General features: G+C 43.0%; 1 protein-coding gene across 2 annotated transcripts in view; it reads left to right on the top strand.

The window, feature by feature from the left end:
* The first annotated feature begins 7,495 nt into the window (after window positions 1–7,495).
* The window catches only part of LOC128026041 (sodium-dependent lysophosphatidylcholine symporter 1-A-like), a 48,902-nt gene continuing 30,128 nt past the window's right edge, over window positions 7,496–26,269 (top strand). The window contains exons 1-3 of one of the 2 annotated variants that reach the window (XM_052612751.1): window positions 7,496–7,894; window positions 19,859–19,996; window positions 20,360–20,484. In XM_052612751.1, the coding sequence (XP_052468711.1) occupies window positions 7,805–7,894; window positions 19,859–19,996; window positions 20,360–20,484 (353 nt within the window). In that variant the 5' untranslated portion in view covers window positions 7,496–7,804. Of the gene's footprint in view, window positions 7,895–19,858; window positions 19,997–20,359; window positions 20,485–24,877; window positions 26,179–26,269 lie in introns of those variants that run through there. The other variant, XM_052612752.1, reaches the window with a different exon arrangement.

The following is a 26,269-nucleotide window of genomic DNA, read 5'->3' as shown; positions in this document are numbered from 1 at the left end:
TATTTAACTGTCTCATAAAAAAACATTCCACTATGAGCTCTCTTAAGAATATGAGCAGGGGTGTATAAAGTATTCCAAAAATTAAAGGGTTAGTTCACCCAAAAATGAAAATTAATGTATATTATATTATATTATATGAAAAAACTGAACTATTTAGATATGGTTCAGATGCACTATTCCCTAAACCTATACATTTGGAGACCAAATATAACAAAATGACATTTTCATATTTGTCAAAACACTACTTCATTATATTCTATAGGTTAAATGCATTTGCAGACAATGTAATTACATATATCTATCATATAACTGTAGCCATTGAAGTTCCATTAAATGTATAGCTACTATTAAGTATATTTTCATGAAGAAAAAAAATCTGAACTGAAAACAGACACTGGATTAAAATATGAATAATAATAATTAAACAGGGATGCTATAAGAGAATGTATTGTTATATCTTGAATCATTTACATCTATTTTTACATTTGTTGTTGATTTGAGGAGTTGTTACTTATTATTGCCATACCCACTGAGAATTTATTGCAATGATCTTAAATTCAGTGGAGCTATCTATTTGACACATTATGACATAATATTGATATTTTATAGAAAGTCTTTAGGGCCATAGGCTATACATGGCAACTTCGGTCCTGGAGGGCCACTGTCCTGCAGAGTTTAGACCCAAAACTAATTAAACACACCTGAACAAGGCAATCCGTTTTTTCGGGATTACTAGATAAAGGCAGGTACAGGCAGAGTTTTTATGAGGGCTGAAGCCAAACTCTGCAGGATAGTGGCCCTCCAGGACCAGAGTTGCCTATCCCTGCTATAATATGTTTTTTTTTAGATAAATTGCAGAGAATTTGTGTACAAATCATCCAACACCCAATTCCTGGCCATTTCCATTTCATTAATATTGCTAATATTATTAAACTGGAAAGGAATTAAAGATACATCTTTGATTGTCAAAAGAATAAGGTTCAGTTCACAGTTCAGGTTCTCAGCCAATAATATTTCATGTAGTTTAGTATTTTCATCGGTCAGCTGTGGAGGTCTGATTGGTTAAAGCTTTATTTATAGTATCTTTTAAAACAGCGTTAACAAAGTAGCCTATTTCACACAGAGATGCATATGTGCCAAAGAAAAGATCAAAATACAAGAGATATAGTAAATCAAAGTAGCTACAATAACCATTTTATGTTAAATCAAAAATACAACAATTAAAAAAAAAATCAAGGAAAGGCCTTGCAGAAATCTGTTTTGAGAGTTGTTTTTAAAAATGCACAATGGTAACCTTTGACAACATTTGATTCAGGTGCAAAAAGAATAAATATCTATAGCGCATGAGCCCAGAGATATTTGAGCATGCACAGGACACAGTTAGAGTGAGAGGAGAGACACGTTTTAAGTGTGCACACTCTTTCCGGGCGACATACATTGTGCCAGTGCCGAAACAATGCCGAAACAGTCCTCCCCGGTGTGCCTGAATGACAAACGCCCTGTTGTACTTACACATATTGTTATGAAATGCTTTGAGCGACTGGTCCTAGCACACCTCAAGAACTGCCTCCCACCCACACTGGACCCACATCAATTTTAATAATGTAGCAATAGGAGCACAGAGGACGCAGTATGGACAGTGCTGCACTCGGGATTCACACACTTGGAGAATAACATCACATATGTACGGATGTTGTTTGTTGACTTAAGCTCAGCATTTAACACTGTCATTACCCTCCAAGATGACCACAAAACTTGGAGACCTGGACATTAACACCTCCCTCTGTAACTGGATTATGGACTTTCTGACCAACAGACCTCAGCATGGTAGACCAAGCCACACCTGCTCCACCACCATCACATTCAGCACCGGTGTACCACAGGGCTGTGTGCTGAGCCCATTCCTCTACTCCCTCTACACCCACACTGCAAGCCTGGCTGTGCATGCATCCAACTCCATCATTAAATTTGCAGATGACACCACTTCCTTTTGAGGACATCCAGATAAAATGTTGTCTATGTCGAGCTTGCAGCGTCCTTACATGTGAAATAAAGTTGAATCTAATCTATTATGCAAAAGTACAGGATGTCCAAAGATGACACTTCAAAAACTACACAAAGTGAACATGAATATATTCTATTTGACACCTGTTATGCATCATTGTCTTCTGAAGATTTAAGCTAGGAGTTTGTGGGGAAAAATATACAAATAGACTTCTAATAATTTAAACTTTACCATTCATTAAAAATCTTTGTTTGTGTTCATCTGAAGAAAGAAGTGTATATCATCTGGGATAGCATGAGGATGACTAAATGATGAGAGCATTTCCATTTGTGGGTGGCAATTCCCTTTAAAGCAGTCATAAACTGAGAAAGCTGTAACTGAGCCGAACTGAGAGCATAAGTAACTGTTTTTATTATGTGGCCACTGATGCCATGTCTGTTATTACTGATCATTGCGAAGACTGTAGGCTGTCAACATACACAACTGTAAGCCAATCATAGCAGTGGGCGTTTACGTCTGAGTTTACCATACCCCACGCCTATTCAAACTGAGAATTCTGATGAGGGGGTCAAAACAGGACAGAAAGTAGCCTATTACTTCCAAATGATGATGTATTTTGATAGTAATTATACAATTTTAGTGGACCTCAGAGAACAATAAAATAAAAAATAAAAAAGATACATAAAACTGTTTTTTTTACAGACTTCACATGCTCCTGCTATCACGGTAGTGATGAGGTCACCCTAGCACCCGTCATCACACCCCACCCCTTAAGCCTGTCACTCATCATAGGGATGGGACAAAAAGTCAGCTACAACATTCTGAGCTTCAGCCCTATATTTAACTTGAAATTTAAAAGGTTGCAGTGAAAGAAACCAGCGGGTAATGCGGGTCTTTCATCCTGTGGATCTATTGTAAGGCACAATGTTCAGTCTCTAATGTAAAGTCTTTAACAATGAGTTAATACTTCAAAATATCTAATGCCCACTTTATAGCCAGTGCCTTTTTCTCCACAGTAGAATACCTAATCTCACGGGGGAACAATTTCGACTAATAAACTGCACCGGCTTTCGACTTTCACTGTCACTTTGCAACATGACGGCTCCTAGACCTACTCCTGATGCATCTGTTTGAACTGTGAAAGCAATATCAAAATTGGGGCGTTGCAACACTGGACCTTGACACAAACAGTCCTTGAGATCTTGAAAGGCCTCCTCACACTCAGGTGACCACACAACCTTTTGGGGGCTGCACTTCTGAGTGAGGTCTGTGAGTAGGGCCGTTCGAATGGAAAAAATAGGAATAGACTGCCTGTACCAGCCTACCAGACCTAAAAAGGACCTCACCCTCTTTTTGGTTGTTGGAGGTGGGCAAGAACGTACAGCCTCCACTTTGTCAACTTGATTGACTGTGGGTCAACTAGCTGATCACCACTATCTGTTTGTCGGTACAACATGTTATCCTTCATCACAAACTGTTCTTTGTCTGGAAATCAGTTTCCGAAATGTGAACTACCAGCCTTCTGAAATAGACCTTCAAGTGTAACATCCTGCTTCTGAAAATTGGCCATATAGTGAGGTATGTCATACAGGTCATCACTGTCTTGTTACGGGAGTTGCTCAGCCATAACTCTTCCCCTGACTTTTCCCTTTATTTTCTCTCTTCTAGGCCTTTTACCTTTGGGCTCCTTTGCAGAAGGCTACAAGTCAAGAGTCTGATTATGTCTCACCAGCATCTGACTAGATCCAGTATCTAAAGCCATGAACTACTTACCTCCTATCTTCACCAGGACCACTGTTTCTATATTCCGACCTGCTTTACTTAGTATTTGAGACAGTCTGGGAATATAACAAAGATACCCATTACTGACTCTTTGTAATGTACATTCTGCCTTCTTATGTCCTACTGGGCCACATCCATGACAGATAATCACTGGCTTCTCTTTGTGTTGACCTTCTGACTGCTGATAACTTTTAGGGTAAGCTTTGGATTGGGGAGTTTGTGAACTATAGCCTTTAATGCTGCTATAAGGTTGACCACTACCAAACCCTCTCCCAGACTTACCAGTCGCACTGTAGATGCTGCCTTGACAATGAATGTCTCAGCCAGCTCTGCTGCTTGTCTCGAAGAGGTGGGGTTGTGATCACAGATCAAAGTTCTGATTTCAGGGTTAACCAGGGTTGCCAGAAACTGTTACAGAACAATCATCTCTCCAATTTCTCAGTTGAGCTTTTCCTCGTCTTGTGTTTTAATGCTTTAAACTCTTTTAAATGTTTAATTGACACGTGGCAAGGCTTAAAACATGTGAAAATTATAAGCTTTCGTGAAATATTTGGGCCACAGAGTGAGGTCTGTACTTCCAGGTCAGAGAGCACCTGTCCATCAAAAGCTCACTATCCAATCAGAGTAGATCACTGTTAAGCCTGCATCCACGAAAGGTTTGTGTCAAATCACCAAATGAAAAACTGCGAAGCGTAAGCTAAATCTGTGGCAATGCATTCAGAATCCACGATTGCCGAAAACGAATATTTGAAAAACATTAACAAAAAAATTGAGCATATTTGAAGAGCCTGTTAAATTTGTGCGAATTAGTTCATTTTGGTTCATTTCATTTTTTTTGTAATGGCATATTTTTTATATTTTCTGAAAAAGTTAAGTTCAGTTAAATAAAGTTAACCTCATTTTTTTGAAGCAAATATAGTTCCACAAAGTCCTGCCTCCTCCTTTAAGGAGTCACCGGACCAGGATATGGTGAGTTTCCGCTTCCAAGGAGGCTGTTTGCAATGTGAAGATAAATACAGACTTGAAATAAATAACATGTAACAACAACTTGTCTCTGTGTGGTTAAATGGGGAAAAATGTATCATAGGGGAAATATGGTAGACATAACACGAAGCTATGACAACTGATATGTGCATCTATCTGCAATCAACGCCAACCGCATGATATCTAACTGTATATAAATAAATGTTAAAGTATAATGAACCAGATAAAATAATTATATTTTAAACCTAATAAACTAGAACAATAATAATAATTCATTGCATTTATATAGTGCTTTTCTAAGAACTCAAAGCACTTTACATTGTCAGAGGGTATCTCCTCATCCACCATAGTGCACCAGAACGCCCACCACACACCAGCTTACTGCTGGAGAGGAGACATAAGCCCCTTTCACACTGCCATTCCGGCAAATACAGGGGGTAAGTGTTCCTGTAATTGTTCCCTGGTCGCTATATTTGGCACTTTCACACTGCCAGTGATGACCCGGTATATGTGCGTGCTTTCACACACAACCCCTGAAGATCCCGTAACGACACGTGACATCAGCGCGTGACGTGTAATGTACGAGTCGACAACGCTAGGCACGTTATACTTTAACTGAAGCAAGCAAACGATCTCTGCGTCAGCGCGGAAAGTGAGGAACTAACTGATCTCTGCTTCATTACAGTTTGCACATATGTTTTCGTCGCGAATGTTGATCTTCCTTCAAAACAGCCGGTAAAAGAGTCGCGCGATAACGCGCGTCATCACTTCGATACCGAATTAGATCTGGCTTTTGTTCACACAGCGCTCGTTCCGGATCGATTACCGCAATGTTACTATGTCCCCGACCCGGGTTCGATTCGGTAATCAATTCCGGGACGTGGTTGCTTTCACACAGAAGGCGACCAGGCAATGTTACGGGAATATTGCGGGTCCGACGTGCAGTGTGAAAGGGGCTATAGTGATAAACCAATCAGTGGATATGGGAATTGTTAGGAGGCTATGATGGTCAGAGGCCAATGGGCAAATTTAGCCAGGATGCCGAGGTCACACCTCTACTCTTTTCGAAAGACCTGGGATTTTTAATGACCACAGAGAGTCAGGACCTCGGTTTAATGTCTCATCCAAAGGACGGTACTTGTTGACAGTATAGTGTCCCCATCACTAGACTGGGGTGCTAGGACCCACACAGACCACAGGGTGAGCATCACTAGCACCTCTTCCAGCAGCCACCTAGTTTTCACAGGAGGTCTCCCATCCAGGTACTGACCAGGCTCAGCCCTACTTAGCTTCAGTGGGAAACCGGTTTTGGGCTCCAGGGTGTTATGCCTGCAAGCCATAACAGACTGGTGACAACAGTCACCAGAATTACTCAAACATTAATAGCTAATGTAAAGATACATAAAACAGTTGTTTGTACAGACCTCACATCCTCCTACTATCGCTTGTAATGATGATGTCACCCTAGCACTTGTCATCACAATGACCTTTTTAAATTGCCAGATGTGATGCAGAGTCCAGAAACATATTCCAGACAGAATACAAGAATGCTGATGATTTCACACAGTATTACAGTTTTAAACATTTGATAAGACATTAAACCCCATTCTCTGAACCAAATTCTTAATAACCTAAACAAGTTTGTGAAGTAATTCACTCTTTCGGCAAAACATTTAACAGTTAAAGGCAGACTATGTAAGACTTTTTTATTCAATATATTTTGCTGACTTGTGATATGATGGAGCTGATACTTTGGAGTATCCCCCACCTGTTAATCTACTTGTATTAGTATTTATTTAATTAGGATTAGTGTTATGGAAAGAGAAGAGGGAGCCAAACAGTTTTCATTCAGTTTGTTACCTCCAGGCAAAACTGTCAATTCAGATGGAATTAAAATTTCTAAGGTAGGTTACCTGGATATGAATTAAATCACTGATGTTTGATTTCTTTAGCTATGCAATTTTGGCTCCAAGTAGATACATCCAGAGCAGACGATGGGGTTAACTATTAAGGCTGGAGTTAAGATTGATGTTGAATATGATTAAAGTGCCCCTATTATGGATATCTGAAAATGACCTTATATGCATAGTGTAACACAGCTCTAAGTGAATGAAAACATACTGCAAAGTTTTACATCTGAAAGTGCACCATGCATAAAGTTATTGCCTCTCAGAAACAAATTCAACTATGAATCATCGAAATGATTCGTATTGCCCGCTCACTTTGTGTTTTCGTCAATGGTCTGAATAAAATGCAAATTCATTATTTGCTATAGGTGCCTTTTGAAGCGATAATTTTTTTATTTTTTTTTTGTACTTTTATTAAGTTAATTCGATTCATTTTTGGCGTTTCGTTTCTGTTCATTATGATTAATGATAAGAGTGTTTATGCCATTTGCACTGTGATTGGCTGGATTAGTTCCACTTGGCACTGTGTCGCTCACATTACGAGATTACAGGTTTGAAAATATTATAGCACCTGTGCATAGCTCGAGATGGAGAGATAAAGTCCTCTAATATATAATATACATATGAATGTAGAAGGTGAATGTTTATGCATTTATTATTTTCTGCTTTTAATGTATTTCATTTAATAAACAGACCTGGTGGATATAACCAAGTCACCTTCTTACTTTTTTCCTATTTTTTGAAAATCTGTTAGGCTCAGATCCATGTCACATTTTTACTGCAACTTTAATTCACACTTCTACCAATTTATGTCAACAATCTGGGTACCTTGCCCAAGAACACCAGCACCAGATATTTTTGGATTATCCAACACCCCACCATATAGATAGTATTCATCTCGGCATTCGCCTGCGTGTGCTCATCTTTCGATACGTGACGGTGAATAAAACAGTGCGTGCCCGTGGGCGTGAACACGGTCACTTCAGCAACAAGGCAGAAGTGGAGAGCAGCATCTTGTTTGTTCGCTCGTGGAAGCAGCACTTTATCAAACAGTGTTACTTAGCCTGAACGCAAGAATAAAGCAGCCCGCTCTGCACCTGAAATAAAAATAACTCAGGCTAGTGTTATGGCATGTGAAGAGGGAGCCGAACAGTTCTCATCCGGTTTGTTACCTACAGCCATAACTATCAATCAAGATGGAATTAGAATTCCCACGGTAGGTTACCTGGATATTAATTAAATCACTGATGTTTGATTTTTGCACTTTGTATTTTTGGCTCCAAGTAGGTAGTTCCAGAGCAGATGGTGGGGTTAAATATTAAGGCAGTTGTTTAGATTGATGTTGAATATAATGATTAAAGTGCCCCGTTATAGATATCTGAAATGCATTGTGTAACACAGCTCTAAGTGAATAAAAATATCACGCAAAGCTTTACATCTGAAAGTGCACCGTGTATAAAGTCATTGTATCTTAAAAGAAAGAGTCGACTCTGAATCATTGAAAGGAGTAATTTTTTTAACGAATCCCAAGCCTTTTCATGTGGACGTCAAAGTTAAAAATTAGCATATTGCCCGCCCGTCTTTTTCGCGTTGCTTTGAATGAAAATGCAAATTCATTATTTGCCAGTAGGTGTCGCTTTTGGAGCAGTAAAAATATGTTTCCCATGCTGTAAACAAAGTAGCATGTGCTCACAAACACTGCTTTATCATGAATTACAGGCATAATAAAATGGAAATGAGACCAATAGGACCAATCACCACAGATTAGCTTCAGACCAAGGAGATGTTTGGAAAAATGAATGTTGAACGAATCATTTGGGAGTTGTTGAGCAAGTAAGGTAAAAATAAATGCATAAGACGATGAAAGTATTTTTTTGACCTTACATGCATATCAGCCTGTTGTTAGGGACTCCCAAAACCCGAAATATAAACATTACCCAAATTATGAGCACTTTAAAGCGGCACGTGCCATATGCATGCGACCATTAAGGTTCATGCCGAAGAGCTTACCTTATTTGCTACCAACATTAATGTCATATTTGTCAAATATATACGTTCAGCCAATGGATACATGCTAGCTTCCCTGAGGTGTGTCTGTGAATGCAGCGAAGAAAAGCCGGTGTTCTGAAATATTTGGTGTCACTGGGTGGAGTACACATGAATATTCATAAGTTTCGTGTTAAAGGGGTCATATGATGCATTTTCAATTTTTCCTTCCTCCCTAGAGTGTTACAAGCTCTTGGTGCATGAAGAAGATCTGTAAAGATGCAAAGACTAAAGTCTCAAATCCAAAGAGATATTCTTTATCAAATTTAAGACTCTGCAACGCCCCCCTAAAACGGCTCATTCAAACACACCCCCACATGTCTATGTCACTATGTGGAAATATTTGTGTAATGCCACCCAAATTTTCACGCAAAGAAAGAAGGCGTAGTTTCAGTAACCGCAGTTAGTGTTGAATCAGCCATTTCAGGGAGATGTTGTGTGTTTTCAGGCGAAAGCAGGAGCACTTTATTTGGAATTCTGAAATAGGCATTTTTAGGAATCTTAAGGTTACTTACAACAGATTTCATACCGTTTCGTGAACCTAGGAGAGGAGGTCATTCTGACATTCTGAATCATCTACTGCAAGTATGTTTTAAATGTTTTTTTTTTTGTTTTTTGTTTTTTGGTTTGATTTAGATTTTTGACAGTAAATTGTATATTTTCATTTCAAAGATAAAAGTAGATTATTTTGTTGAATAAAGACAGCGACTGATTCTGTGTTAAAGTTTTATTAACAGATGTGGTGAAGGCATTACATAAATTACATTTACAACACACCTGTATAAATATGAAATACATGAAATACAATATTTTACATAAAATAAAATTGAATTAATAAAAATACAAAAATCATTTTCAGATTTCTTTCAAAAAAGATAGCACAAACTAAAACTAAGGCATGAATTTAAATAATAGTAATAATAATAATAAAATAAGATAATATAAATTTCAAGTTTCAGCCTAACTAAAGCTCAAGCATGAGCCTTCACTATCTTATTGGAAGGCTTTGTGGCTTTTGTGGGAGAAACAGTAAAGAGTGGACAAAAAAGGAAACTTGGAACAAAAACAAGAGACGTACACAATTTTTAAACACATTTTTCTGCAACATGAAATTAGTTAGTTATAGTATTAGTTAAACTATTTGAAATTAGTTATTTGGATGTCCTTTTACATACCGGTGTGTGTGTCACTTATTTTAAAAACTTCTTTTTTTATATCCTTCATTTCTGTGTGCTGGTCAGTTCACAGCAGTGATATAAATTAATCTGTTCCAAGAAATCTTTACATTTTATGGGAATTTTGACCTTTATAAGGCCTTTTTTTATTTCATTTTTATTTAATTTTTTTAGTGTGTGTCTTTTATAAAATTATACATTTTATTAAAATTAAAATTTATCAAAAGATTTTACCATGAAACTCTGCAAAAAAAAAAGCAGTTATACTAGTACAATGACTAAATATATTTACAATGTTTTTATAAGTTTTTAGTTTTTTTCAATCGGTACTTTACTTTATGCGGTGCATATTTTTTTCCATGCCCATGTTAACGGGTCAGAGCGGTGCTATTCAATAAACTTCATTTGAGGTCCGGGGGTCTAACCTATAAAATTAGAAATTAAATTGAAATCTAAAATCTATAAAAGGTTAACATTAGTGCTGTCTGTCAAACGATTAAAAATATATATTTTAATAAATAAATATATTTTTGTCATATTATTTGCATATTTATATTGTCATAATTTCACACTGAACCTCCAAATTAATTTAGAAACAACATCAAGTATATTTGAAATAAATATTTTAATGGCATCTTTCAATTAAGTAGCCTCTTATTAATGAAGTATTGATTTAAAGTATTGAACTATTAAATTAACATTAAATAGGCTCTGAAATATTAAGCGATTTTAAAACAATCTTCACGTTAACTATAAGTTCTATATGCATAAAATATACACAGATTAATAAATTAATTAAAGCTACAAAAGCTATCCAGCGACTGAACAGTCGAGTGATTTCTCTTTTTCTTTCGTTCTTTAATGTAGTAGCCTACATCAGTGACAGACTTCAGCAGGTTTAAAGGGGGGGTGAAATGCTCGTTTTCACTCAATATCCTGTTAATCTTGAGTACCTATAGATCGTGACCCTTTTTCGTTGGGACTGCATTATCCTTAAGAAATAAATGATGTGCAAATCCGGCATCAAAGTGGGCCTTGTTTGTAAAACAAGCATCTTCGAAATGCAGGGAACAAACACAAACACTTGCACAACTCTGTTGATGCTCTGTAAAAATAAACTCCATCCACTGGTCCCTTAATGCTGTTTCTCTTTTGGTAATCTGTGCAGGGTTGTCTTGCCCTGGCAACCAAAAACACACTTCTTTTGTGACTTTTCGCGATGCTCTCGCTCTGACCAGTGATTGTCTGTGCTCAGCCTCTCATAGCAATACGGGAGCGCGCGCTCTTCCGGCAGACGTGTCCTTCGGACCCATATAAGGAAATTCCGCTCCATCTAACGTCACACAGAGCCATACTCGAAAAAAACTTTCCGAAACTTGTGACAAACCGGAAGAGGTTTTTTTGGAACAAAAATACTCCTTCAAACGTACAACTTAATTTTTTAAACTTTGTCCATGTTTAGCATGGGAATCCAACTCTTTAACAGTGTAAAAAAACTCAGTATGCATGAAATAGCATTTCACCCCCCCTTTAACTTTAAAATCAGCGTTGCCCCTTTAAAACTTGATGCACATGATGCGGATCTGACACATATCTTCTCCAAATTCTCTGCGGTCGTTTAAGACTTTATAAATCATTTAGGACTACGTGTATAAGGTAATTGTGTGTGTTTTCGAGCGTTGAAGCGCTTCTGGTGAGCTGTCTAAGTTGCTCTGCGTCTGTGTAACAGCCGATGCACAGCCTTTTAAGTTATCTGCACCGTTACGCCTGTTTCACATATAATCTGTCTGCAGTGGCTATACAGTCCGTGTGCGTTACGTATGTTGTGCTGAAGCAGCACGGACTCATTGTGCTTTCATACAGGACGCGTTTGCAGTCCGTTACTGATCCGCGGCAGTTTAAACCACAAAACACAAGCTTTGTCCATTATTTTGATATCAAATCATGTAAAAAAATAATAATGATAATAATATCAAAAAGCTTTTTCAGCATTATGATACTCTTTTATCACAGTAGGCTACAGTAACAATCTTTCATAGACATATTTAAATTAAAATATAAACAACGTATTACTACTCATGGATTTGACTGCTAGTTTTTATAATAAGTTGCTGAAACAAGCTGCAACACATTTAAACACAACATTAGCCTACTTTTCTTGTTAGGATATCACAAACATTCAAAATTAAAACTAACCACTGACAGAAACAGTCGACTCTCCTGCCTTTTGCATTTAAATCTTTATTACACACAATCCAATGGGTCTTAAATAACTTTGTTTTTCTGCCTCTATAAAAGTGCATATATAATGTTGCCTTGTTTCTCTAAAGCTGCTCCTTTTCTTGTTTTAAATCTAGCCAAAACCCATGTGTTGCGTGTGAAACATAGTAGGCTTTGATTAGTATACATTTATTGTGAAATGACTGCATTTCCGTGTCAATCCATGTTCATTTTTACCGCGAACACTGCGCTGTCACTTTAATTCAGCGCATGCAGCACAGCAAAAATAGAGTCTGTACGTAAACGATCGCTGCACTTCTCCTGGAACGGACTGACGGATCACAACCGCGCGCAGTGTGAACGCTGGAATCCGTTAACATGAGTGCGTAAAAAAATACGCAACGCATATGCACCGCAGACGGAGTATGTGTGAAACGGGCGTTAGGCGGAGTTATATCGCAGCGGTTATGAAGAATAAAGAAGGGAAATGTAAAGATTAACTTCCGAAAATGAAGCAGCAAAATCTTCTCAGGTAAAAGTGATCAGAACCGTGTCTATGGACAAGCTGACCATCACTACTCTGACCTTTAGAGTCATATTATTTGATTCACTCTTATCGTTTATGACAGAGCTAATCATGATGATCTTGTCTTCGGAAAATATTATTTTATTTGCTAACGCCAGAAACACTAAATCTCATTAAAAACGTGATTTTTTTTGTCACTATATTGCATGGTTATACAGTACTTCGTAAAAGAAAAAATTTGTGCATGTGTGCCATTTTTATATCTCTTAACATCAGTCAGTCAAACATTATAACATGATAATCAAGTATTACTTAATGATAGAACTTTAGAATTTAGATTTATTTAGTAGCTATTTAGAATTAAAACTTGATGTATTAGTAATTTTATCTGAATTTAGGATTGGTGGTGGTGCTTTTTTGGTCAATCAGGATTTCTGTAAAAAAATTGGGAAAAAACTTACTGTTAAGATAATAATGATAAGAATACTAATAAGAACTAAAAACGCACTAAGGATTAACACTTACTGGATTCATGAATATTAATCAGGTTGTGTGCATTTGCTCGAACTGATTTGCTGAAATCAAAACAGGTACGATAATAGGTTAGCGACAGCCAATGAGATTGCCGTTTGCGCATTAATTCCGCCCACTATCGGAAACCTGGAAGTTCTTAGAAGCTGAAAAAATTCAAAGGAACTCCGTTATTTTGACCGTAAACTACAACTAAGAATATCGTTTACATGTAGCGTGTCTATTCTTTCTCTCCCTCTCTCTCTTTCTGCGTGTGACAAAGCGACGATGAGTAGTGCGCCTATGTAGAGGGATGATTTAGGTTGAACTGTTCTGGAGCAGTTATGATTTTGCACATATCATACCTGTACATAGTTGTCTATATTATATTTTGTGTGTTTGATTTTTTTGTACATTGTTTTTTTTTTGTCTATTTTTATATTATTCTTTTTATTATCTTTGTCCTGTCTATGTCACGGTAGGGTTTAGGAGAAACACAAAGAGAGGGTTGGATCCAAATGCAGGTAAGGGTTTTATTTAAACAGAAGGGTAAATACAAAATAAACAGTCATGAGAGACAAACAAAACCAAAAGAGGGAACCGGATGAAACGGGGAACTCGGAAGAACAAGAAGGTAGAGGAAGTCTTGGGGAACGAGAGCATGAGACACATAGGGTAAGGACTCCATAAAGACGACAGAGAAAGACAGCTCTATATAGGGAGACTAATGACTAAGGATAGTCAACACCTGTGCGATTTAATTGGAGTGCAATTACTGTGACGACATGACCAGACAAGCGGAATTAAAGTGCCTATGGTGAAGTGCCTAAGGAGAAGTGCGCTCACTAGGGGACACCCAGGAAACAGAGACTGATAGCGTGACATTACCCCCTCCCCTACGGAGCAGCTACCAGATGCTCCACCTGAAACCCCGGAAAACCCAACAGAAAAAGAGGTAGGAGGGAGGTGAAGCGGAGGCGGACTAGGGGGAGGGACGGAGGGTCAGAAAACAGAGACAAACAACCAGGTGAAAAGGAGAGACAAAGACAGGACAACCAGGTAAAATGGAAGAAAAGAGACGGAACAACCAGACGTGATGGAAAGGCAGAGACAGGAAGGTGTAACACAAAACAAGGAGTCCAGGAGGGTGGTGGACCGGCGGAAGGAAAGAGGGGAGGGACGGAGGGCCAGGTCCAACGGAGGAAAATAGAAAAAACAAAAAACAAATGAAAACAAAAACATTGGTAATTGGAAGACATTAGGTGATGCCCACCCGGGCGGAACAGAGGGCCATCACACCCATGTGGTCAACGCAGAAGCCCCCCCAGGGCGGAGCGGAAGGCCACCACCTCCACGTGGTCGCGGCCGAAGTCCCCCAGGGCGGAGCGGATGACCACCACGTGGTTGCGACCGGAGTCCCCCAGGACGGAGCGGATGACCACCACGTCCTCTTGGTCACCGCCGGAGTCCCCCAGGGCGGAGCGGATAACCACCACGTCCTCATGGTCACCGTCGGAGTCTCCCAGGGCGGAGCGGATGACCACCACGTCCTCATGGTCACCGTCGGAGTCCCCCAGGACGAAGCGGTCTCGGGCACTGCATCGGGAACGGCCTCCGGCACCGCATCGGGAACGGTTTCGGACCCCGCCTCGGTCTCGGCCTCTGGAACAGCATCGGGCACCGCCTCGGGCTCGGGAACAGCATCGGCATCGGCCTCTGGAACAGCATCGGGCACCGCCTCGGGAACAGCATCGGCTTTGGGAACAGCATCGGCCTCGGGAACAGCATCGGCCTCTGGAACAGCATCGGGCTCCGCCTCGGGAACAGCATCGGCTTTGGGAACAGCATCGGCCTCGGGAACAGCATCGGCCTCTGGAACAGCATCGGGCACCGCCTCGGGAACAGCATCGGCTTTGGGAACAGCATCGGCCTCGGGAACAGCATCGGCCTCTGGAACAGCATCGGGCTCCGCCTCGGCATCGGGCACCGCGTCGGTCTCGGCCTCTGGAACAGCATCGGGCACCGCGTCGGCCTCTGCATCGGGCTCCGCCTCGGGAACTGCATCGGGCACCGCGTCGGCCTCTGGAACAGCATCGGGCACCGCCTCTGCATCGGCCTCTGGAACAGCATCGGGCACCGCCTCGGGCTCGGGAACAGCATCGGCATCGGCCTCTGGAACAGCATCGGGCACCGCCTCGGGAACAGCATCGGCTTTGGGAACAGCATCGGCCTCGGGAACAGCATCGGCCTCCGCCTCGGGAACTGCATCGGGCACCGCCTCGGGAACTGCATCCAAATGCAGGTAAGGGTTTTATTTAAACAGAAGGGTAAATACAAAATAAACAGTCATGAGAGACAAACAAAACCAAAAGAGGGAACCGGATGAAACGGGGAACTCGGAAGAACAAGAAGGTAGAGGAAGTCTTGGGGAACGAGAGCATGAGACACATAGGGTAAGGACTCCATAAAGACGACAGAGAAAGACAGCTCTATATAGGGAGACTAATGACTAAGGATAGTCAACACCTGTGCGATTTAATTGGAGTGCAATTACTGTGACGACATGACCAGACAAGCGGAATTAAAGTGCCTATGGTGAAGTGCCTAAGGAGAAGTGCGCTCACTAGGGGACACCCAGGAAACAGAGACTGATAGCGTGACATTACCCCCTCCCCTACGGAGCAGCTACCAGATGCCGCATCGGGAACGGTTTCGGACCCCGCCTCGGTCTCGGCCTCTGGAACAGCATCGGGCACCGCCTCGGGCTCGGGAACAGCATCGGCATCGGCCTCTGGAACAGCATCGGGCACCGCCTCGGGAACAGCATCGGCTTTGGGAACAGCATCGGCCTCGGGAACAGCATCGGCCTCTGGAACAGCATCGGGCTCCGCCTCGGCATCGGGCACCGCGTCGGTCTCGGCCTCTGGAACAGCATCGGGCACCGCGTCGGCCTCTGCATCGGGCTCCGCCTCGGGAACTGCATCGGGCACCGCGTCGGCCTCTGGAACAGCATCGGGCACCGCCTCTGCATCGGCCTCTGGAACAGCATCGGGCACCGCCTCGGGCTCGGGAACAGCATCGGCATCGGCCTCTGGAACAGCATCGGGCACCGCCTCGGGAACAGCATCAGCTTTGGGAACAGCATCGGCCTCGGGAACAGCATCGGCCTCCGCCTCGGGAACTGCATCGGGCACCGCCTCGGGAACTGCATCGGGCACCGCCTCGGGAACTGCATCGGGCACCGCCTCGGGAACAGCATCGGGCACCGCCTCGGGAACAGCCTCGGGAACTGCATCGAGCACCGCCTCGGGAACTGCATCGGGCACCGCCTCGGGAACAGCATCGGGCACCGCCTCGGGAACTGCATCGGGCACCGCCTCGGGAACTGCATCGGGCACCGCCTCGGGAACAGCCTCGGGAACTGCATCGAGCACCGCCTCGGGAACTGCATCGGGCACCGCCTCGGGAACAGCATCGGGCACCGCCTCGGGAACAGCATCGGGCACCTCCTCGGGAACTGCATCGGGCACCACCTCGGGAACTGTATCGGGCACCGCCTCGGGAACAGCATCGGGCACCGCCTCGGGAACAACATCGGGCACCGCCTCGGGAACAGCATCGGGCACCACCTCGGGAACTGCATCGGGCACCGCCTCGGGAACTGCATCGGGCACCGCCTCGGGAACTGCATCGGGCACCGCCTCGGGAACCGCATCGGGCACCGCCTCGGGTACCGCATCGGGCACCGCCTCGGGAACAGCATCGGGCACCTCCTCGGGAACAGCCTCGGGAACTGCATCGAGCACCGCCTCGGGAACTGCATCGGGCACCGCCTCGGGAACAGCATCGGGCACCGCCTCGGGAACTGCATCGGGCACCGCCTCGGGAACTGCATCGGGCACCGCCTCGGGAACTGCATCGGGCACCTCCTCGGGAACAGCCTCGGGAACTGCATCGGGCACCGCCTCGGGAACTGCATCGGGCACCGCCTCGGGAACTGCATCGGGCACCGCCTCGGGAACAGCATCGGGCACCGCCTCGGGAACAGCCTCGGCCTCTCGAACAGCATCGAGCACCTCCTCGGGAACAGTCTTGGCCACAGCATCGGGCACCGCCTCGGGAACAGCCTCGGCCTCTCGAACAGCATCGAGCACCTCCTCGGGAACAGCCTCGGCCTCGGGAACAGCATCGGGCACCGCCTCGGGAACAGCATCGGGCACCGCCTCGGGAACAGCATCGGGCACCGCCTCGGGAACTGCATCGGGCACCGCCTCGGGAACTGCATCGGGCACCGCCTCGGGAACTGCATCGGGCACCGCCTCGGGAACAGCATCGGGCACCTCCTCGGGAACAGCCTCGGGAACTGCATCGAGCACCGCCTCGGGAACTGCATCGGGCACCGCCTCGGGAACTGCATCGGGCACCGCCTCGGGAACTGCATCGGGCACCGCCTCGGGAACTGCATCGGGCACCGCCTCGGGAACTGCATCGGGCACCGCATCGAGCACCGCCTCGGGAACTGCATCGGGCACCGCCTCGGGAACTGCATCGGGCACCGCCTCGGGAACTGCATCGGGCACCGCCTCGGGAACAGCATCGGGCACCGCCTCGGGAACTGCATCGGGCACCGCCTCGGGAACAGCATCGGGCACCTCCTCGGGAACAGCCTCGGGAACTGCATCGAGCACCGCCTCGGGAACTGCATCGGGCACCGCCTCGGGAACAGCATCGGGCACCTCCTCGGGAACAGCCTCGGCCACCGCCTCGGCCTCCGGAACAGCAGCGGGCACCGCCTCGGTCTCCGGAACAGCAGCGGGCACCGCATCGGGAACAGCCTCAGCCACCGCCTCCGGAACAGCAGCGGGCACCGCATCGGGAATGGCCTCATGGATGGCAGCGGCCCGCTCGGGAACGTTCTCCGGGTCCTGAGGAACAGTAGCTGCCTGTCTCCTCCTCCGCCCTCTACGATGGAGAATCGGTGTCGTTGAGTCGGCCATCTTGTGCTGTGGTGCTGGGCTGGCAGCCATCTTGGGCTGTGGCGCTGGGCTGGCGGCCATCTTGGGCTGTGGCGCTAGGCTGGCGGCCATCTTGTGCTGTGGTGCTGGGCTGGCAGCCATCTTGGGCTGTGGCGCTGGGCTGGCGGCCATCTTGGGCTGTGGCGCTAGGCTGGCGGCCATCTTGGGCTGTGGCGCTAGGCTGGCGGCCATCTTGGGCTGTGGCGCTAGGCTGGCGGCCATCTTGGGCTGTGGCGCTAGGCTGGCGGTCATCTTGTGCTGTGGGGCTGGGCTGGCGGCCATCTTGGGTTGTGGGGCTGGGCTGGCGGCCATCCTGTGCTGTGGGGTTGGGGTGGCGGCCATCTTGTGCTGTGGGGCTGAGCTGGCAGCCATTTGGTGCCGCTGCACAGGACTGGCGGCCATCTGGTACCACGGCTCTGGCTCAGCCGATCTGCATCTCCCCTCTCCTCTCGGGACATCCTGGGGAAATGGCAGCCCCCATCCGAATCTCGGTTCGATGGGAGGCCACAGTGGCGATCGCTGCCGGACCTCCTCTCGACCGCTTGCTCCGGAGCGACCTCCCCTGGTCCCCCGGAACACCACTAGGCGAGAGCCCTCAAAACCATTTCGCTTGCTGGCTGATGAAGACATGGCAGCAGACATACCGCTGGATCCTTGATTGATGGAGTCCTTCTGTCACGGTAGGGTTTAGGAGAAACACAAAGAGAGGGTTGGATCCAAATGCAGGTAAGGGTTTTATTTAAACAGAAGGGTAAATACAAAATAAACAGTCATGAGAGACAAACAAAACCAAAAGAGGGAACCGGATGAAACGGGGAACTCGGAAGAACAAGAAGGTAGAGGAAGTCTTGGGGAACGAGAGCATGAGACACATAGGGTAAGGACTCCATAAAGACGACAGAGAAAGACAGCTCTATATAGGGAGACTAATGACTAAGGATAGTCAACACCTGTGCGATTTAATTGGAGTGCAATTACTGTGACGACATGACCAGACAAGCGGAATTAAAGTGCCTATGGTGAAGTGCCTAAGGAGAAGTGCGCTCACTAGGGGACACCCAGGAAACAGAGACTGATAGCGTGACAGTCTAAACCTCATTCTGATTCTGATTCTAAATACAAATTAACAATGAACATTTGGGCGGTGTTATGCAAATCTTCCCACACAATGATGTAGACATGTGGGGGTGTGTTTAAATGAGGCATTTTAGGAGGGCGTGGATGAGTCTTGACTTTTTGTACAAAATAGCTCTTTGGGTTTGAGACTTAAGTCTTTGCAACTTTAGGGATCTCTTCTATGCATGAACAGCTTGTAACACTCCAAAGAGAAAGAAAAACTTGAAATTGCATCATATGATCCCTTTAAATGTCCAGTTTATCTGTAATGTCCCTGCAGAGCCAAAGCAGGAAAACTAACTTGATTGTTTTATTACTGCTGGACTGTAATGCTAAGAGCATTCCAGCAGTTATGAAAGGTTTTTGATGCTGAACACTGGTATTTTTTTAAGAGCTTTAAATGGAAAGTCCCAAAAAGAGAATCCAAGCTTAATCAACTCCTTCAGTTAGGATTTTATTGTCTCCTCTTGCAGTGAAAAGTTCATTGGTCTCTCATTGGTCTAGTTTTACTTGCTTAAATCACTGTCATTGTCCGTCCTTTTATAATCACATTTTTTTAAACCTCCTTTCAGCTCTCACCACCGCAGGAGAGGAAAAGAGGTCTGACTGTATGGAGTAAGGTGTGTTTTGCAATCGGAGGGGCTCCATATCAGATCACAGGCAGTGCCCTTGGCTTCTTTCTACAGATCTTCTTGCTTGATGTGGCTCTGGTGAGCATGTATATGTGAACACTATAACTGAATGGCAGAGGATCCTCAGCTCCAGTTATCTTGATCAAAACTCCTTCTGCCTCATTATTACAATCGATTCCATAGCGATAACCAATCAGATCTTCTCATCCGAGTCTGTCGAGCAAATTAAGGATTGGTAGCAGATGAAGTGAGATGTGGTTAAAGAACTCATGTTTGGTCAAGTCAAGTAGATGATATTTTTTGTAGCACTTTTCACAATACACATTGTTTCGAAGCAGCTTTAAATAAAATACTGAAATGAATGTTCTTCAAAATCATTGTTTTCTTTAGAATGTTGTGTGTAAATCCTACAGTAATTAATGACCAAATCTGTCTTTCTAGTTGGATCCCCTCAATGCTTCTGTGATCCTGTTTGTGGGTCGGGCCTGGGATGCTGTGACTGATCCTACAGTTGGGTTTTTAGTAAGCAGAACCCCATGGACACGGCATGGACGCATGATGCCCTGGTATGTGATTGTCAGAAATCCACACCATGAAATTATATTGTTTCAAGATTCAAGATTTTATTTGACATACAACAAGCAGTGAAATATAGATCTGGCATACTCTTTTTAGACTGTGCAAAAAAAAAAGAAGAGAAAATGAAATACAATAATGAAATATCCGAAGGGGGAAAAAATAAAAAAAGATAATTAAATACAAATAATGAAATATACACAATATATTAAAGTACTACACGGATTCTGTGTAGCGATGCTACAAGAACTGCTATTCAGATGATGTGCAGAGATGAGTGCAGATGAGTTGAGTTGTAATGTGCCGAATGTACAATATGCATGATACTGTTTTCTAAATTCATGAGAAAATTAAAAGGAAATTAAAACTCTGTATTTTTTATAAGCTGGTACTCTGGGATTGGGTGGTTATTCACAGAAAGAGAAAGAGAGATGTATTTAAAACAGAGAAATGAACATTAGCCATGGTGATCCAAGCCAAGTCCATCTGCTCTGGATTATGTATCCCAGGGGTAGGCAACGTTGGTCCTGGAGTGCGAAACCTCACTTATTTGTAACCTTAGTAATCCTGAAGACCTTGATTACCTTTTTCAGATGTGTTTGATTAGGGTTAGAGCTAAACTCTGCACAGAGTTCCCATGCTTCTTGAAAGTATTTAAAAAGTTCTTGAATAAAAAGAAATGTGGATTCAAATCCTGGAAAGTACTTAAAAACAAACATAGGTCCATTAATGAGGGTATCAATTAAATTTGAAATCAATTTTGTTTATGCAGGGATTCAAGTTTTTCATTGCTACAATGGATTTTCATCAATTAAAAAAAAAAAAAAAACGGCGAAAGAAACATGTAGCACATTGTTGTTGATGTTTTGCCTGCACACCAAAAAACATACCCACCATGGCTGCAGTTTCTCAGTGACACTGTGATACTGGCACGGCTTTCATCTTTCTCAGTCGGGTTATTAGCATAGAACACAGAGAAGGACTTGAATTTAAAACCCATAGACGACCAGATCTTAATTTTCAGACTGATTGTTCAAGCTAAAATGTGTACTTTGGGCATCTCTTCACCCATAGGTGGCACTGTTCCCAACTCAAGTTCAAGTTTCAAGTTCAAGTTTCAGTTTTATTGTCATATGCATATTCGTACAGGGTACCACAGCAATGAAATGTGCCTTAGCACTTTCTCAGCACCAGTCAATAAATAAGATAAATAAAAATAAATTTAAAAAACATACGCTCAAATCTCAGCCCTCCTTCCTCTTACACTATCGTTCAGTAGCCTTAAAGCCTGTGGATAAAAACTGTCCCTAAAACATGACGTACGTGTTGGGATGCTCTGCCAACGTCTCCCTGATGGGAGTTGGGAGAAGAGACTATGTGCCGGATGACTAAAATCCTGTATAATTCTCAGTGCCTTCCCAGTACTGCGTTTCCAATAAATATCCTGTAGTGATTCCAGTGGAACCTCAATAATTTTCGATGCAGTTTTAACCACCTTTTTCAGAAGATTTAATTCACTTAAAGTAGCCCTTCCAAACCACACTGTAATATTACCTGTCAGTATACTCTCAATTGTACAACGGTACATTTTTTTAAAAATATTTAGAGACATACCATATTTCTTAAGACACCTCAAGAAGTAAAGCCTCTGGTGTGTCTTCTTAATGGCACAGGTGATGTGGAGAGACCATGAAAAGGAGTCTGAAATATGAATGCCTAAAAACTTAAAAACTTTGGCATGGACTCTCAGATCATGGTGTTGATGAAGCGTACCAAGTTTTTCTGTCGATTGATCAAATTTTGGACGCGATACAGCCTCTGAACCAATTTCGGGTTGATCTTTTTAACGCCACAGTTTCATAAAAAAAAAATTCACAAGTACGTCAAAACATTTTGTTCAGTCATCTTTATACGTCTTGGTCCAAAGATATATATATATATATAAAACATTACAATATAACATAAAACATTGCAATATAACATTTCTATAATCAATATAGCATAAATCAAGAGTTGAACAGTAAGTATTTATGCTTTTAAAGAAGTCTCTTCTGCTCACTGAGCCTGCATTTATTTGATCCAAAATACAGCAAAAGCAGGAATATTGTGAAATATTTTTACTATTTAAAATGACTGTTTTCTATTTGAAATACATTGTTACATTTAATTTATTCCTGTGATGAAAGCTGAATTTTCAGCATCAGCATCATGAAATCCTTAACATATGTAAACCTACTTACATACCGTGAGTCAGAAGTTCCAGACTGTCCTTGTAAAGAGTGAGGAATGGCCAGTGGCTTGAGTGAGGAACAGCCTGGGGCTTGATTGAGGAATAGCCCGCAGCTTAAGTAAGCAGCAGCCAGCAGTTAGAACGAGGAACGGGAAGTTGATGTATTTCCTCAGCGACCAACATGGATCAGCTTTAGGCATGACGAATCGGATATCGTGCTCTTTTGGAAGGCCAAACAAAGTAGTTTCACTTTCACAATGAAACACACAGCTTCTCCGCAGCGAGAATAAAAGGTATGCTGCCTTTCTTTGCATGAACATTTGGGCGGCGTTTTGCAAATCTTCCCACACAGTGACATAGATGTGGGGGCATGTTGAAACAACCCGTTTCTTGACTTTTATAAAGAATATCTCTTTGGATTTGAGACTTTAGTCTTTGCAACTTTACATATCTTCTTTATGCACCAAAAGCTTGTAACAGTCAAAAGAGAAAGGAAAAATTGAAATCGCATCATATCACCCCTTTAATCATTTAGAAGTGATATATAACTGGCCATAAAGACTGGAAATTGTAAGCCTGGCTTTCTTTTACAGATTAAATGAGCCAAAAAAGAGATCCAACTCAGACTGAGAAGTCAATTTTTTTTAAATCCCCTTGAGAAATATTCTAATGCAATACAGACATTTCAAAGTTAAGGCATGACGATTTGGTCAGCAAAATGCTCATTGGAAAAAATCTCCAAAAAAATGAGCCCTACTAAATGAGAATAATGTGGCATAAATAACGTCATGCAGTATTGTGAAATACATTAATTTTTATAGGCTTTATGAACAGATAAGTTGAGAGTGACTCTTGAATGACCAGAGAATTGATCTTCCAGATTCTGTCTGTAAGTTTTAGGAGCTCATTTTTGTCGGTCTCTGCAAGACAGACAATTTAGGATAACTAATACACTCCCAAAACTTACTGCAACATGGAGCTAAGGAGTAAAATGGAGAATATGAAAAATTGGAAAAACAGCAAAGTGAAAAGCATTTACAGTTTAAAGCAAGCAGAAATTCCTTGAGTTAATTTATTAACGAATAATGTCTCTTTTGAGTGAATGTACAAATTTTTTATGTTAACAGGTTTTAACATGTTATTACAACATTTAACCCCTTTTTATTAAATTTACAAATTGAGAAATCCAAATTTAGATCTTGTACAAGAACTGCAGCAAAAGAAAAAACAAAAAACAGTTTGATGCATATTTTATCAATATTTTAGAAATTGTATTTAAATATTACCAGTACTGACTTCTGTGGATTTCATTAAATTATTTTGAACACAACTGCACAAAATGGTCTAAACATTCATTCATTTAAAACATTATTACTCTGAAACTTTTTATGTAAATTTTAAGTGTAAGTGAAATTTTAAGTAATTTAAGGTGTTTCATGAAATTACATATGCTGGGGTGTGAATTTGATAGGTGCTTGATATAAAATAAATGATGCTGTAAAAAGTCCTTGAATCTGGTTTTCATGAAAGAGTTGGAACCCTGACTGCTGGACACTCCAGGACCGATGTTGCCTTCCTAGAGTGTGCAAGAGCACCATGTGTTGTCATTTCTCTGGGATTTTTCTGACTGTTTATGCGTGCACTCAGATGTGGAATAAAAAAAAAACGAAAACAAAAATCTTCAATCCCAATCGGTAAGCCAATAGAAAAGGGCACACACACTCCAGTTAGGAGCTTACTAATTTTTTTTTATTTGCGTTCATTATGAAAGATACAGAATAACAATACTGAGAAAATTATACTTGTTTAATGGTTTGAAATAGAAACTTATTGGTAAAATGAATTGATTGAATATTATGTTGTAACACAAATATTTAGTTTGTGCAGTAAGAATAAAGCCATATTTGTTGAGTTGAAGTGAAATACAATGCAAATCTATTGTTATATTTGTAAGGTGTGCGTGTGTGTATGACACAGGGAAAAATATAGCTTTCTGATTGGCTCCGCCGACCACACCACCATAATTGACCAATGAGAGTGTAAGCAGCGTGCAGGAGATAAGAGAGAGGCAGTTTGTATGTTGTGTAGGACAGTTTCAGTTCCCTTTCGATTCGGTCACTCTACATTGCTATGGGAAGTACACTTTCCTCCAAATGCTACTGAAGTCTTATTGAATCACACCAGGGAAACTGGCCAATGGCGGTCAAGTGCACAAAATATGAGGGGGCTCCTACTCTATATAAAGCAGTGCTTGTATGTCATCCAATCTTTTCCTTCAGACAACCTTCTATTAGAAACAAGAAGCCTATCATCAGGAGTACCCACCATGATTTACACGCTGCAGCGGACATGCCTTCTCTTCCCCTGCTGTATTCCGGTGAGCTTTTTGTCAAGGATGACCTCTCACGATTGCTTCTCCTGCACGGAGCCAATCGAACACTCTGACGGCTACGAATCGTGCGTCTTCTGCCTGGGTTGCGCACACACAGAGGCGGCGTTTGAGGGATCGGACTGGAGATACGACCCTTCGGCCTCTCAGGCTCCATGTTGCCATCATCCAAGGCGATGAACTCGCCCAAATAGCTCTGCCGCACTCTTCAGGTGACAAGCTCGCACCTCAGTGTCCACACGCTCCTCACCCCCCTGTTGCAGGTTCCCTTCCAGCGCAATTCATGACCGTGGATCTCTTTCCCTCCCCCAGCATGCGGGATATGATGTCTTTCAGTGCCATGGAGTAAACTGAGGATGAAGATGATGCCATTTTGGTGGCTTTCTCCGTGGCAGGCACTGCATGTCATGGTGATACTCCATGTGTATCAGGTATTCGGCTGCTGTTCGGTGCAAACATGAGCCAGCAGTGAGGCCAAGACAGCTTTAGCCAAAGCACCATCAGGGCTCAAAGGGCCAGAGACCCCGTCCTGACAAAGACGGCAGGCCACCAGCACTGCAATCAAAGCCATGTTCCTGACACTGTCTCTCGGAGGAGAAGAGCTGCACCCAGCCCAGAAGACGAGCCACTGAAAAAGTCTGCTCGCTCCACTGTGTGAGTTGTCACTGTCCCGAATAAGGCCGATGAGTGTGGTTTCATCAGCAAACTTCAGGAGTTTGACAGAGGGTTTTTTAGATGTGCAGTCATTGGCGTATGAGGAGCTCCAGTGCTGATTAAATGGGTGCTGGATGAGAATTTTCCCAGCTTCACTAGCTGCTGCCTGTCTGTCAGGAAGCTGTTAATCAACTGACAGATGGAGGTGGGCACGGAGAGCTGAGTTAGTCTGGGCAGGAGGAGGTTTAGAATGATGATGTTAAAAGTCCACAAACAGGATCCTCACACAAGTCCTAGATCTGTTTAGATGGTCCAAAAAGTATTGCAGTAACATATTGAATTGTCCACAGACCTGTTTGCTCTGTAGGTAAACTGAAGAGGAACCAGCAAGGGTTCAGTAATGTCTTTCAGGTGGGCAAGCACCAGTTTTTCAAATTACTTCATGACCGCAGATGTTAGAGCCACAAGCCTGTAGTCATTTAGTCCTGTACTTTTGGATTTC

Source organism: Carassius gibelio, chromosome A13, assembly GCF_023724105.1.
Source record: "Carassius gibelio isolate Cgi1373 ecotype wild population from Czech Republic chromosome A13, carGib1.2-hapl.c, whole genome shotgun sequence".
In the NCBI taxonomy this organism is placed as follows: Eukaryota; Metazoa; Chordata; class Actinopteri; order Cypriniformes; family Cyprinidae; genus Carassius; species Carassius gibelio.
This window is presented reverse-complemented; position numbering and strand designations above follow the sequence as displayed.